The sequence below is a fragment of the Ursus maritimus genome, unplaced genomic scaffold, assembly GCF_017311325.1.
Source record: "Ursus maritimus isolate PB19 unplaced genomic scaffold, ASM1731132v1 scaffold_7, whole genome shotgun sequence".
Classification (NCBI taxonomy): Eukaryota; Metazoa; Chordata; class Mammalia; order Carnivora; family Ursidae; genus Ursus; species Ursus maritimus.
Window position 1 is genome coordinate 18,996,468 of NW_024426885.1, and position 15,689 is coordinate 19,012,156.

General features: G+C 34.5%; 1 protein-coding gene and 1 long non-coding RNA gene across 3 annotated transcripts in view; one reads left to right on the top strand and one right to left on the bottom strand.

Annotated features, from left to right (window-relative positions):
* Window positions 1-3,134, top strand: part of LOC103657032 — a 69,040-nt gene extending 65,906 nt beyond the window's left edge. The window contains exon 4 of the long non-coding RNA XR_005833226.1: window positions 2,815-3,134. This is a non-coding gene — a long non-coding RNA (uncharacterized LOC103657032). The remainder of the gene's footprint in view (window positions 1-2,814) is intronic.
* Window positions 1-15,689, bottom strand: part of SHOC2 (SHOC2 leucine rich repeat scaffold protein) — a 91,785-nt gene that overhangs the window by 32,988 nt on the left and 43,108 nt on the right. For both annotated transcript variants that reach the window (XM_008684451.2, XM_040624311.1), the window contains exon 2: window positions 14,576-15,520. In XM_008684451.2, the coding sequence (XP_008682673.1) occupies window positions 14,576-15,278 (703 nt within the window). In that variant the 5' untranslated portion in view covers window positions 15,279-15,520. The remainder of the gene's footprint in view (window positions 1-14,575; window positions 15,521-15,689) is intronic.

A 15,689-nucleotide genomic window follows, 5' to 3' on the forward strand; every position in this document is an offset into this window, starting at 1 on the left:
TAAGTTTACTCTTGATGGGAATAGTGACTCAAAGAAGGGTCTCCTGGGTGGTATTGATGTTCTATTTTCTCATTTGGATACTGATATTATACAGTTGGCAAACATTCTTCGTTGTACATTTATGATCAATAAAAAGTTTTAAAAAAATGTCTCTGGTCCATGCTCCTGCTTTGGACATGCCTCAAACTGAACCATGGCATAAAAACAGAAAAAGTCATTTCTTAAATTTGTGTTAGATGCATAATCTTCAACATAGTTTAGTAAAATGTGTTTTTTTCCTCTATGGAAGTTCTCTAAAGTCTAAATTAATTCCATTTTGAAAAAGTTATTTTCCTTTTGCCTTGTCTTTAGAGGAGGCAAGGGTTGCACAGTATATCCAAGACTTTTTAAGCATGACATTACCCTATATCCAGACAATGAAGCATGCTGACATATTCCTTCTCAAAGGTGACAACACTGTCTAGACTCTTGTTGGCATTCTTCCTGCTATTTCTCTGAGCAATACAGTCTCCCAGGTTACTCTAATATATTAAACCCATTTTCATTTTGTAATACAGAAAGTTAGCGTTCCACATGCAAAAAGAAGTGGAACACATGATGCCTGATATATGGAAGTCAGATAATTGAGATGTAAAACTAATGTTCATCAAACAACGGAAGAGTGATTTTAGGAGGAGAAAAAATTTTTTCCCCTTCTGAAGATTGCAAGTTATTAAAATGCATTTAAATACCAAATTGCTGAGGATTATTTGGAACTTTTCCAAGTTTCCCATTTTTTCACATCTTCTTTTAGAAAGATCATTGACTTTCAGTAATTGTTAAAAATATTTTATACATGGCTTTGTTCAGAGTAGTTTAACAAATATGTGATTAAATAAGTGACAAACTAAATGTCTGGGGTTTAAGCAGTAACAAAGGAACATTATTATATGAAGATTTGAATACACTGTGTCACTAAAACAGAAGACAAATTATTGCTCTAAGAGCATTAATCAGTCTGAAAAAAATTCCTATGTGCCTGTTCTCTTTACCAGGCACAATACTAGGCACTAAAGATACAAAGAGACCACAAGACACTAAATACCTCTTTTCATGAAACTTACAATTAGCAGGAGACAACATGTGATTTGATGGAAGCCAGAGAGGGCTGCTTATGAAATTTCACCATTAAAAAACCATTTTAGATCTTCAAGGCCTTTCATTGTCAAAATTCTTTATCTTTAGGATGACCATCTCATTCACTTCATCACTCAAGAAAAATTTATTGTGTACCTACTAGAAATTAAGCAGTGAACAAAACAAAGTCGATTCTCAAGGAGCTTACATCCTAGTATGCACCAAAGGAAGCATCAGAAAATAAGGAAATAAAGTGATAACTGCTGTAAACAAAAAAGTAAAGCAAGGAAAGACAGCTGGAAATAAAAGAGTGTATAGAGTGGCAGGGAGGAACCATGTACATATGTGTACTGAAACACAGGACATGTGAAAGGGAGAAAGGAAAAGAAGAAAAGAGATCTGGAGTCCTATATATCAAACTTTTTGATCAGGTAGAAAAGTACAATTTAAAGTTTCTAAACAAGCATGATAATCAGAATGTTGTTCTGAGAAGTCTATTTTCTCATAGATTTGAAAGAATGGATTGGAAAAGGCAGAATTAGGAAGCACAGTCTATTAGGAAGCTACTGCAGTTAGCTCGCATAAAATAGTATGAGGGCCTACCGTGAATCATCAAAAGCACCTTAATGAAGAGGCCCACTACACAAGCAACTAAACATGGAAATAGCAATAGGAATGTGGTAAATTATATATGATGAAGGGGTTTTGTTTTTTTCACAGGTGGTTGTGGACCAATATTCTGTAAAATACAAAATTGCATTTTTGGATGTTCCGGCAATGTCAAATTGTTTGACAGAGAGAGAGACAGCCAGCTAGAGAGGGAACACAAGCAGGTGGAGTGAGAGAGGAAGAAGCAGGCTCCCAGTGGAGGAGCCTGATGTGGGGCTCGATCCCATAACGCCAGGATCACGCCCTGAGCCGAAGGCAGACGCTCAACGACTGAGCCACCCAGGCGCCCCTCCTGGCAATGTCAAATTGTTATACAAGATTCTAAATGCTTACTTTCAATTTGTGTTGTTAACCTGCCAAACTGGTGACAAAAACATTGGTTGGCCAGCAACCTGTCTGATTAGGCCACACTTTGAAATGATCTAGAACAGGGGGAAATAATCCTGATTCCAAGATCTTGAACCTGAGTTGACAGAAAAGATAATGATGCAATTAAAAGAGAGAAACAGAATCCAAAAGGAAGAAGGGTGTTTGGTGAGGAGTTATATTTGATCATGCTGAATCTGAGATATCAGTGATATAGGTAACAATTTTTGGTTAATTAGGGAAAAAAAAAATACAGGTCTGAAGAAAATGTTGTCATGACAGAACATTTCTGTCCCAAAGAGGGAGTTGGGGTTAATATCCAAAGAGACAAATATTGGTCTTCTGGCTAATGGTAACCGTGGAGTCCTGGATAAATTACTTTAAAAACACTATACAAAAGCATGCAGAGAGACTCAAAGCAGAAACTAGAACGAATTCAACTCTTGCAAAAAGGGAACTGTGATAGGCAGACTTTTAAGATGGCCCCAATGACACTGTCTCATGTGTAACTGTATAATTAACCCTCCCTTGAATGTGCACTGAACTCAGTGACATGTTTCTAATGAAGAGAATGTAAGAACAGTGATGAGATGTCACATCTGTGATTAGGTTACAAAAGATTGTGCTCTCATCTTGCTACCACTCTCTCTATTGCCTTCTCAGCTTGCACCCTTTGATAAAGCAAGCTGCCATGCTGGAGAGATCCATGTGGCAAAGAACTGAGGGCAGTTTCCAGCCAACGGCCAGGAAGAAGCTGAAGACCTTAGTCCAAAAACCTTCGAGCAACTGAATCCTGAAAACAATCACATGAGCTCAGATGCGGATCCTTTTCCAGGCACGCCTTCAGACGATACCCCAGCCCTGGCTACCACCCTGAGTGAGAGATCTTGGGAGGAAACCCTGAATCAGAAGATCCAGTTAAGCTATGTCTGATTCTGAATAAAGAAACTGTAAGACAGCAGTAAACGAGTGTTGTTTTAAGAGCTATGTTTCAGAGTACTTTCTTATGAACAGTAGCTAACTTATATAAAAAATTACACTGGGTATGATCCACATTTGTTAAGGCTTTTACCATGAAGTTACTCACAAATCTGGCAGCAGAAAATAAATCTCAAGTAGAAAGCCAGAGTCCCACTGGCCTGAGAAGCCAGAGGACAAGGTCTAGGGTCTACAACAGTGTCTGGAATTCAAGGTTGGATATCCTGGAAAGGAGGAAACCACAAAGAGTGGAGTTCCAAAATCTGCATATACATACCCCTCAAATTTTTCACTGACTCCAAAAGTACACCCATGGGAGAGAAGACTGCAAGAGCCCAGAGGAAAAACAACCGCTAGAAGGCTAAAGAGCCAGGCAGAGATTTTGACAGCTGCCATCTATAGTGGATAAGTTTTGGAATTTCAGTGCTGCCAAGTTAGAAGGGTCAGAAAACAAAATCCCAAAAGGGCCATACTATAAAAATAAAGACCATATATCAGACTAAATCTCAAAAAAATATAGTATCTCAAATTCAAATTTCATTTACATGGGATTAACAATAGATTTAGACACTGAAAAAGTAATTACATATAGCAATAAAAAAATAGTAATAGAAACAATCTAAAACACACATAAAAAATGAACAGAAACATCAGTGACCTGAAAGGTAACATAAAGAGATCTAATATACATGTAGTTAGAAATCCACAGAATTAAAAAAGCAAAGAAGGTGCCAAAAATCAAGAAAATTTCAAGAAATAATGGCCTAAATCTTTCCAACTTTGATGAAAACCATAAACCCACATATCCAAGAAGCTCATAAACTCCAAGCAGAAGCAACATGAAAAACACCAAATAGAGGCACATTGTAAACAAATTGCTGGAAACCAGGGACAAAGAAAAACATTTTTTAAATATACAGAGAAAAAGACTTAGACACAGAAACAAAAATAAGAATAATAGCAAAACTGTTGCCCAAAGCTAGGCAAGCAAGAAAAAACAAACAAAACCAAACAAAACCCAGAGAGATAGGAGAGAGAAGTTTAAAATACAGAAAAAAGGGACGCTTAGGTGGCTCAGTCATTAAGCATCTGCCTTCGGCTCAGGTCATGATCCCTGCGTTCTGGGATCCAGCCCCCCATCAGGCTTCCTGCTCAGCAGGAAGCCTGCTTCTCCCTCTCCCACTCCCCCTTCTTATGTTCCCTCTCTTGCTGCCTCTGTCAAATAAACAAATAAAATTTTAAAAAATAAATTAAATTAAATACAGAAAAAAGGAAAGCTGTCAAACTAGAATTCTATACTAAGAAAAATAGCTTTCAAAAATAAAAGCAAAAGGCTCTGAGATAAACAAAAGCCTGGAGAATTCATTATGAGCATATCTGCACTACAATATATATTAAAAGAAGTTCTTTGGAAAAAAAGAAAACAGAAGTTCAGATCTACACAAAAAATGAAAGTACTAGAAATGGTAAATTTATGGCTAACTATAAAAGAGGTTTTTTTGTTTTTGTTTTTGTTTTTTTTTTTGCATTTTTCTTTGAAAGATAATGAAGAAGAATGATGGCATAGCAAAAGGCACAGGAACCAACCTAAAAGAGTCCACAATAACCAAAGGTGGAATAAACTGGGCAATAAAATAATAAAAATAATATTGGACTGGAACCCACAGAATAGATAAGTCCAGATTGATATAATTTAAGTAATGGAATAAATAAATATATGAGGGAGAGAAAAGACAGCTCTTTATTGTAGAAGAATGCCAATTAATGCAAAAGAAATTTTTAAAAATCACCATTAGAATACAGTAATAATTGTTTCAGGGTAGATCAAGATCCACCAATGAATGCTAAAATTAGGGAGCAGAAGATTAAGGAAAAACAAGATATTGGCATAGACTAAAACCAGCACTCCTTAGGGTAATTATTAAGAAAAAATTATTAACTTTAAAGTAGAGCAGTACAACAAAATCACCATAACCAACATCAAAATCACCAGTAATGAGTCGTATCAATATCATATATCTCTTGATATGATTCACTGGGGAAAGCACCATAATTACTTCAGTGGCATTCTTGCCAAACACATAATCTCAAACCTGAGAAAATATAATATAAACAAAAAATGAGTGATCTATTATATAATACCTGAGCAGTACTCTTCGAAAGTTTCAAAAAACTTTCCACAGGTTGAAGGAGACTACAGACATATGACTATTAAATGTAATGTATGATTCTGGAACAGAAAAAGTACATTAGTGAAGAAACTGGTGAAATCTAAATAAAATTTGTAGTTTATAGTATTGTACCAATGTAAATTTCTTGGTTTTAATCACTGTATAATGGTTATGTAGACTGTTAATAACAGAGGAAGCTGGGTAAGGGGTAGATGAGTACACAGGGTTGTAAAACCAGTACGACTTTTCTGTAAGTCTAAAATTTGTTCAAAGTGAAAAGCTTAAAAAACATAAAATTTAAAGCAAGAATAACAGCAATGTATTATTATGGGATTTTTAATGTATGAATAAAAAAGTATGACAATAATTGCACAAAGAATGGAAGAAGTAAAAGTGTTCTGTGTGATGTTCTTAGGATATATGAGAAGTGGTATAATATTATTTGAATGGAGACTGTTATGATATGTACTGTAAATACTAGAGCAGCTACTAAAGCAGAGTAACAAAGACATATATAACTAATATGCCAACAATTGAGAAAAATGGATTTTATAAAAATAGTTGATCTAAAATAAGGCATGAAATGAAGGGAAAAAAAGAATAACATATGGCATGGCACAAACAGAAAAACAGATGGTTGATTTAATCAAATCATACTGGAAACTATATTAAATGTAAATGGTCTAAGCTCTTCAAGTAAGACAAAAACTTCCAGGAGTAATATGATCTCACTGATATGTGGAATTTAAGAAAGAAAACAGATGAACATATGGGAAGGGGAAAAAGAAAAAGGAGAGACAGAAACAAGCCATAAGAGACTCTTAACAAGAGAGAACAAACTGAGGGTTGATGGAGGGAGGTGGGTGCAGGATGGACTAGATGGGTGATAGGAATTAAGAAGGGCATGTGTTATGATGAACACTGGGTGTTGTAAGGAAGTGATGAATCACTGGATTGTACTCCAGAAATCAATACTTCACTGTATGTTAACTACTTAAAACTTAAATTAAAAAATTTTTTTTAAACTGCCAGGATTAAAAACCACAAGATCTATATGCTATCTATAAAAAAACCATTTTAAATGTAAAGACACAAATAGGAGAAAGAATGGAAAAAGATATACAATGCAAGTACCAATTAACAAGGAAGCTGGAGTGGCTGTATTAACAACAGATCAGAGGATTCATTAAAACAGGATTCATTAAAAAAAAAAAAAAAATTACCAGGAATGTTACCAGAAATAAAGACAGATATTTCTTAATGATATAAGTAACCTCACTGGGGGGAAAAAATCCTAAGTATATCTACAAGTAATAACAGTTTCAAAATATAAGCAGCAAAAATTAATAATACTAGTGGGAGAAAAATCTGTTACTATGGTTGGCTATTTCAACACTTATTTTCTCACTAATTGAAAACAGTGGACAGAAAATTGATAGCAGTATAGAATGAATATTATCAATTAATCTGTGACCTTGCTCCAAAAAAACCCAACACAATGCATATACTTCTCAACTGTATATAGAACATTTATTAAGACAAGCCATATTTTATAAATCAGTAGCAAAAATATTGGAAAACATCTCCTGAATACTTGAAAGTTGAACAATTCACTTCTAAATAATCCATGGGTTAAGAATAAGAGATATTTAGAAAATATTTTAAAATAAACAATAATGAAAATACAACATCAAAATTTGCATGCTGCTGCTAAAATAGTACTTGGGAGATTTATAATGAAATGCTTATATAATGAAAAGAAAGGTTTGAAATCAATCTAATAACTTAAAGTAAACAAAGAAGAGCATATTAAACCTAAAGAAAAAACTAAATAAAGAGGAGAAAACAAAAGAAAAAAATAATAGAAAAAATGAAACCAAAAGCACGTTTTTTCTTAAAGACCAATAAAATTGATGTATCTCTAGCCAGACTGATCAAAGACGACCAAATTACCAATATGCAGAATGAGAGAAAGACATGATTACAAATTATACTGATGACATTAAAAGAATAATATAGAACTATTACGAACTTTATGCCAAAAAATTCAACAAATTATACAAAATAGATAAATGCTGACAGATTCAAACTACAAAATTCAACTGAGAAGTAGAAAACTCAGATAACTCTGTATCTACTAACTAAATTAAATTAGATCAGTGATTAAAAACCTTCCTACAAAGAAAACATCTGTCTCAGATTGTAGAACTGATAAATTCTTCCAAATATTTGAGGAAATACTACTAATTCTACACAAACTCTTCTAGAACACAAAAGAGGAATACTTCCCAACTCATTCTATGATATGAAGCCAGCATTACTCTTAGAGCAAACTATTAAAAAAAAAAAGAGAGAGAGAAAGAGAATTACAGATCAATAACCAGGCTGCATAGAGATACAAATTCCTTAACAAAATTTTAGTATGGGTTAAATTAAATCTAGGAAAATACAAAAAGGTCCTATTAAAAATGTATATGGTAGGCACTCAAATACTGGTAAACAATTAGGTTTCATAAGTTGTGACCTACCCTGTGAAGTCATATGACCTTCACTTTTGAGTCATACTGAAGATGCTTATATTTTATTTTATGTTAATTATCTTTTTTTAGAGGGATGGAGAGGCAGAGGGAGAGGGAGAGAGAGAATCTTAAGCAGGCTCCACACCCAGCATGGAGCCCAACTCGGGGCATCTCATGACCCTGAAATCATGATTCGAGCTGAAACCAAGAGTTGGTCGCTTAACCAACTACACTGCCCAGGCATCCCAAAGATGCTTATATCTTAAAAATAATTCTTGTTCCTAGGGGCACCCAGGGACACAGTTGGTTAAGCGACCCAACTCTTGGTTTTGGCTCAGGTCATGATCTCAGGGTCATGAGACTGAGCCCTGAGTGGGGCTCCGTGTTGGGTTGGGCATGAAACTCGCCTTAAGATTCTGTCTTCCCCTCTACATCTGCCCCTCCCCCCAAATAAATCTTAAAAAAAATTTTCAATTCTTGTTCCTGAACTTACAGGAATATTTTCAAGTATTCAGAGATTAGCTGTATAAAAAAAATCACATCAAATCATACTAATTTATAAAACTACATAATTAACAAAAGCTGGAAATACCTATCATACAAGCTTGAACATATTTAGGGAATTACATCAGAATTTCTACCATTACATTACTCAAGTCTGTCTTATAAGCTTAATTCTCCTTTTCACTGCAAAGAAGATTTCAGTAGCTCTTCTAATCAAGGGCATCTGCAACTAGGCAACATGGGCAAGAGTGTCTATACTCCTTTGAATGGGTAGCATGCTGTCATTAGAACACAATTCCCTATACCTCAGCGGGGTGGAAAGTCAACTGTATCCTCTCTCTGATCCTATCAAACCCTTCTAAGATAGCTTAAGTGTTATTTTCTGTTCTCTTATTGCTTCCTTTAGCAATAACAACTTTTACAGGTTTTTGTTGTTCAGTGAAACACCTGACAATCGGATGACAATAAGTTAACAGTTCATGTCCACGTCTCTAGAATCTCTTGAGGATTCCCAGTCAAAAGGAGTTATTTATTAACGACCATGAATCCTTTTTCTGATTTCTTTTTCCTGCCAAACTAAGTTACTCATTAGCACTTGTACAAACACTCAAAGGCGATCCATTAAATAATGTTACCTGGACCACAAAAGCAATTTTATCACTCCTAGCAGTCCTGGGAGAATTTCAAGAATTTTAGGGACTAAGGGTTAAAATTTGAGTTAATATTGAAAAAATGGGTAATAGTACTGGGCTTCATTAAATTCCCTTCAAACCCCATTTATTGAAAACCTACCATTTATTATCTACAAAAATTCAGAAAATTAAATGATAGGGAATTAAAATCTCTAAGGTCCTTCAACTTAAAAAATTGCTGGTTCTGTCCTTAGTATTTTTATATAGATATTGATGATATATTTTTATATGTTGATTATATCACTTAACTTACAGAATATAACATAGTAGTACGTCAGTATAGTAGGAATTCTGTTTTCAGTAACTGTTACTGTGTCAAATGGGTAAAAAAATTTTGCTGATTCTAATTTCTTATAGATCTGAATGCTGTGAGAGTTGTTTCTTTAAAATGGGAAAAATGATTATGGGTTCCCAAAAAGCATACATTTTAACATATCAGGTCATTCTCATAAGCAAAATGGGTTATTTTGACAAATTCACATGAAATTGTATATTATATATAAATGATGTAGCATTTTATTGATTATACAATGTAGGAAGAATAAATTTTTTAAAAAATATATTCCTTCTAACTTAGCTGTTTTTATAAAGAATAAAAAAAGGGTTCATGTTTAAATAAAGAAATCCTAAACTAGCCCATAATTCAAAGAAGGAAAACTGTAGGAATATTCGAAAGAGATAAAGATGGAGTTTTTTTCTGGTTTCAATGAGCAACCATTTCCTTCCCTAGAAGATTAAAATCCTTTAAAACTTCATTGTCCAGAATTCCCTAAAGTGAATTAATTATTCAAACTGACTACCTGATGGCCCTAACTCTAATCCACCCAGGCCAAAAATAAAAAAAAAAAAAAATTTACAAAAGCATAGCTTTAACATAAAACTCAACAGAACCAGTAGAGGTTACAGGGAGAGGGAGTGATTATTTCCTGTCTTCCCTCTCAAAACACAATTTCTTGATTGCCCTGGTGTACAATGAAGAGTCTCTTTCAAGATTACAAATGGTAAAAAGAAAGCAATGACTAGGAGTTCCATCTACTATTTAACACAAAAAGACAGGACATTTACTTTATGTGTCCATGCCTTATCACACAAAAAGAAAGGTAAATGAATATTACCAAATGAAGAGTTTTCTTGGCTACTCTGGTGTATTATCTCTGGCTCTTCATATGGTTACATTTACTGTCTGTTTAGTATCCTTTTACTGTTTTCTGCCAATGTTCACACATGTGAATATGTACCACTGGTGTGAAATCACACAGCATTAATAAAGATGCCATTAATGCTTAAACAGATAGATGTTCTGATTTCAATATAGTTCCCTAGAAAGCAACGCAGCTTGTATAATGACTGAATTCCAAATATATTATTTAAACTAAACAACAGGCTATATTTCAAGAACTTCTAATTTCTCATATTCCTCAAATATACTGCTAGATGGCATGACTCAAAGTGGTGTACTCATATGACAAGAAAATAAGGATTTATTATCATAATAGAAATCTAATATATATCTATAATAATGTGAATATATAGAGAGAGAAGTTTAACAAAATGATAATTATCATGTATTTTGAACTGTAAATTCCTGTTATGGGTTACAGTAGTAAGTCAAACTATAGTAAAGGTATGTAACACTTTTTGGGGCATCTGGGTGACTCAGTCAATTAAGCATCTGACTCCTGATTTTGGCTCAGATCATGATCTCAGGGTTGTGAGATCAAGGCCCACACTTAAGATCCTCTTTCTCCCTCTCCTTCTGACCCTCCATCCCGCAAAAAAAAAAAAAAAAAAAAAAAAAAAAAGGCATAGAAAACTGTAAAAAATGTCAAATTTCCATTTCACTTGATCTTTGCCCAAGGGTCTTAATTTGTAAACATTCTCAAAGGGGCTCAGGATTTTATTTTTTGTAATTAAAAAATCAGTAAAGCAGGGCACCTGGGTAGCTCAGTCGGTTTAGCATCTGCCTTCAGCTCAGGTCATGATCCCAGGGTCCTGGGATTGAGTCCCGCATGGGGCTCCCTGCCCAGTGGGGAGTCTGCTTCTCCCTCTTCCCCTCACCCTGCTTGTGCACTCTCTCTAATAAATAATAAATAAAATCTTCAAAAAAGAAAAAAAAAAGCGGTAAAGCAAGATCTGCATCACAGAAAATAACTTTCCTTTATAATAAAAAGATAGCTTTCAAAAATTAAAAACAAATGTATAGTCATCAAAACACTGCAAATCAAAACCACACAATACCACTTCTTACTCATGGAATGGCTATAATAAAAAAGACGATAGCAAGGATGTTGAGGATGTAGAGAAAACAGAACTCTCATACACTGTGGTGGGAACATAAAAAGGTGTAGCCACTTAGGAAACCAGTCTAGAATTTCCTCAAAAGGTTAAACATAGAGTTACCATATGACTCAGTAATTCTACATTTAGGTATATAATCCAAGAGAAATGAAAACAAATGTCCACATAAAAACTCGGACACAAGTGTTCATAGTAATTTTATTTGCAACAGCCAGAAAATGGAAACAACCCAAATTTGTTCAACTGATAATGGGTAAATAAAATGTGGTATATTCATAGAATGGAGTATTCTTCAGCAGTAAGAAGGAATGAAGTACTGATACATGCTACAACCTGGAGGAATTTTGAAAACACGCTAAGTGGAAGAAGCCAGTCACCAAAGACCACATGTTGTAGGATTCCATTTATATGAAATGTCCAGAACAGGCAAATCTGCAGAAACAGAAAGTAAACTAGTGTCTGCCTAGGGCTAAGGGGTTTCAAGAAAACAGAGAAGGGGTAACTGCTAAAGTGTACAGAGTTTCTTTATAGAGTGATAAAAATGTTCTAAGATTGTTTGTGATGGCTGCACAACTTTGAATATACTGAAACCCACTGAACTGTACACTTTAAATCTATGAACTGTATGGTATGTGAATTATATCTTTACTAAGCTAACATCCTCCTCCCTCAAAAAAAACAAAAAAACCTAATGCAATGACTTTTAACTGCAGCTATAAACACAATAACCGAGCTTATTCTTTAGAAGTACAGATTCCCTGAACCTGTCAGACTACTAAGTCATAAATTGGGAGTGGGATCCACTCTTCTAGACTAGTGGGGGCAGTACAGTAAGACCTAGGTTCAAATCCTGACTTCCTAGCTGCATGACTTTTTTTTTTTTTTTTTTTTTTTTTTTTTTTTTTAAGATTTATTTGAAAGAGAGAACAAGAGAGCAGAGCAGGAGGGAGGGGCAGAGACAGAAGCAGGCTCCCCGCTGAGCAGGGAGCCTGAGCTGGGGGGTTCAATCCTGGGACCCTGGGATCATGACCTGAGCCAAGGACAAACACTTAAACGACTGAGCCACCCAGGTGCCCCCCTAGCTGTACGACTTTTAGTAAATTATCTAATCTCTCTATCTTTTCAGTTCCTACTTCAATACAACGGAGGAAGAAGTGTCTATTTCATTGGGTTACTGTAAGAACTTAATGAGATAAAATATGCAAAGTATACCATATGACATACTGTGCTCGAACAACAGCCATTATTATTATGATGATTATATTGTTTTTACTGGACATTTTCGTGTCCTTTATAGGGAAAAGATAATGCAGACTTCTGCAACGTCTGCCCCAAATCCATGCATCTAATAAGCTAAACCTTACAAATCTTAGCCCCTTTTAAGAAATATTAACTTTTATCTTTAAAAGCAGTTTATTGTCTATCTGATGCCTGCTTGGAATAAAATAACATTTATGAAGTAACTATTTTTACAGAAATACAAAAATTACAAGAACACAAACTTTAATAATGCTACTAATTGTGTGAGGGTACTCCTCAAACAAACTCAAAGGTTATTTTTAAAATTACAAATTTAGGAATAAAGGTCATAGATTAGGCAGACAGAAACCATTTAATTAAATAAAATTTGCCGATTTTTAAAAATACATTCACTTTAGTAAAAATGCGGTATCTATATGCTAAGAACAAACCGAAGTACATTTAAAATCCTGTAATTTCAGGGCGCCCGGGGGGTTCAGTTGGTTGAGTGACTGCCTTTGGTTCAGGTCATGACCCTGGAGTCCCAGGATTAAGTCCAGCACTGGGCTCCGTGCTCAGTGGGGAGTCTGCTTCTCCCTCTGACCCTCCCCCCTCTCATGCTCACTCACTCTCTCACTCTCTCGCAAATAAATTCTTTAAAAAAAAATAAATAAAATGCTATAATTTCTTACATAAGAAATGTACATTCTTAATTCCTAGGTAATTTGATAACATCCCTACGGAAAGACATCCTTAATAGGAGTCTCATGAAATAAGCCAACACTTTCAGATGGAGGGTAACACACACCCAAAACAATAAGAGCAAAACCAGGAAATAACATTTCATATTTTGATATTTCTATGTAAAAATTTAGCATTTCTTTTTTCTTTAGCAATTCTATTTCAGAATGAACCATATTAATGGTGAAATTTTAACTGAATCTGGTATGAAATCAAAAGTCAATCAACAACCGCATTTCTATCTGAAGACATGAAAAGGAGTATTTCCGTTCAGATTCCTGAGGATATTTTAGTATCGTATAAGTGAGTCATATTTTCAAAGTAATAAGTTCATTGCTTGAGAAAATCTATCATGGATTTTCCAAATACGTTTCATGAAACCAAAATTAAATTAAGATTTTGTGTGTCTGGTGAGAGTTAAATGTAGAAAATGCCATACCTAAAACTTAAACTGTATCTTTCTCAAAGCTAAATAAATTTTTAAACACACCTACAGAATATTATCTCTCTGCAAAGCTGCAGTGCCTCAAGTTTCCTTTGTCACCCACTATAAGAGCAATGCTCAAGCAACAATATTTTTAAATCACCTATTTTATTCAGAATATATCTGCCTTTCATAAGAAAACCTTCCTTAAAAAGTTACGTAATTAACTTTTACGTCCATTTTTTTAAATGTTATAAAACGAGCCCAAAAATACCTTTATCAATTTCTCAAAACTGGTAAGTCAAAGTTTGCTATATTCCCTAATCAAAAAATCAAATTGCTTATTTTTTATACTACTACCATTCTTTTGCTTTTTTTTTTTTTAAACAAGGCTCTGATATGCCAATCTTTTGTAGTAAATCAGGTAGAAAAGTCACATGAATTTACACAAACATTTTTCAGATAAAGAAGGAAAAGTGAAAGAACTGGAAAATGTAGCCTTAATGAACCTACTATACTATTTAGATATTTTTATAATAGGTGGTAACAAGTTAAAAATTCGGGAAACATCCTTTTATTGCTACGAATTCACCTTTTCTCCAGTGAAAATGAAAGCAGAATAGGTTTATTGAAACAACTACATCAATATTCTAACTCACTTTCTTGAGTCTATAAAATAAGCTCAAACCATACACTAACACTGCTAAAATTAAATAATTAAAGTAAAACATATAGAAGATGAAATTTAGAAACTAGCTATTTTTAGGCAAGTATCATATTTTCTGATATGGAAAATCACTTAACAAAATTATCTGGCATAACAAATACTACAAATAGTAGTAACCCAAGGTCTCTTACCAATTTCAGCAGGTAGTTGTTTGATTTTGTTCTCTCGAATGCTAAGCATGCTGAGTTTTGACAGATTTTTGATGTCCTTTTCCACAGTAGTTATACGATTAAAGCGAAGGTAAAGAGTGGTGAGAGAATCTAGCCTATACACCACTGAAGGAATTTCTCTCAGTTTATTATGCCGTAAATCAAGCATCCGCAGCTTCTTCAAGTTATCAAGAGAGTCAGGCAAACTGGTAAGTGAGTTTTCATTTAGAGCCAGTGTCATGAGATTTACTAGACAGCCTACCTCTGCTGGGAGGGACTGTAATTTGTTGCTATATAAATAAAGTTCTGTTAATTGAGTCAACTCTTTGATTGATGATGGCAATATGTGTATAGACCTCTTGGATAAGTCCAAACGCATTGAATTCTCTTCCCGGCATTTGTTGAGCTCTTTAATCACCTCTGCATTGCTAGATTTTTTCCTAGTCCCAGGTGCTGGATTTGGCCGTTTGATCGTATTGTCAACTGAAAAAGCCACTCCTGGTTGGGCAGCACTGGAGTCCTTCTTTCCATCTTTGGCATCTTTCCCTTTGGTCTTAGGTTCTTTTTCTTTGCTCTCTTTCCCAAAACCTCCAGAGGCTTTTGCCTCCTTTTCTCTTTCCTTGGCTGATGGCACTTTGGGATCTTTCTCTTTAGAGTCTTTTTCTTTTCCTAAACTACTACTCATGGTGACTCAAGCTTGGGCAAAAACTACATGAACTCCTTTGTTTTATTTGCCAACAACAGTAATTGGAATTCAAAGATGAAGAGACAAAGATCCTACACAATCAAAAAAGGGGTTGGCTTGAAGAAGTAATCACCATGGAGTAATAGCCATCTGTTACATGTTGGATCTAAAAGCACTATGCCCATTTCTGATAACTTGTTCCAACTGGTAAAATGGTGCTGGTCAATGACTCATTAGAATTCCTGAAATACAATACAAAAAGAATATTAAATTAGATTATAATTTGTATTAAGTAAATGGGCTCTGAAAAACAATCTTACTGAAAATTTGGCCATTTTTCTATGATGTGATGCAGTAAATATTTACTGAACACTTTCTACTATGCAAAATCCATTGAAAAACTATAAAAAT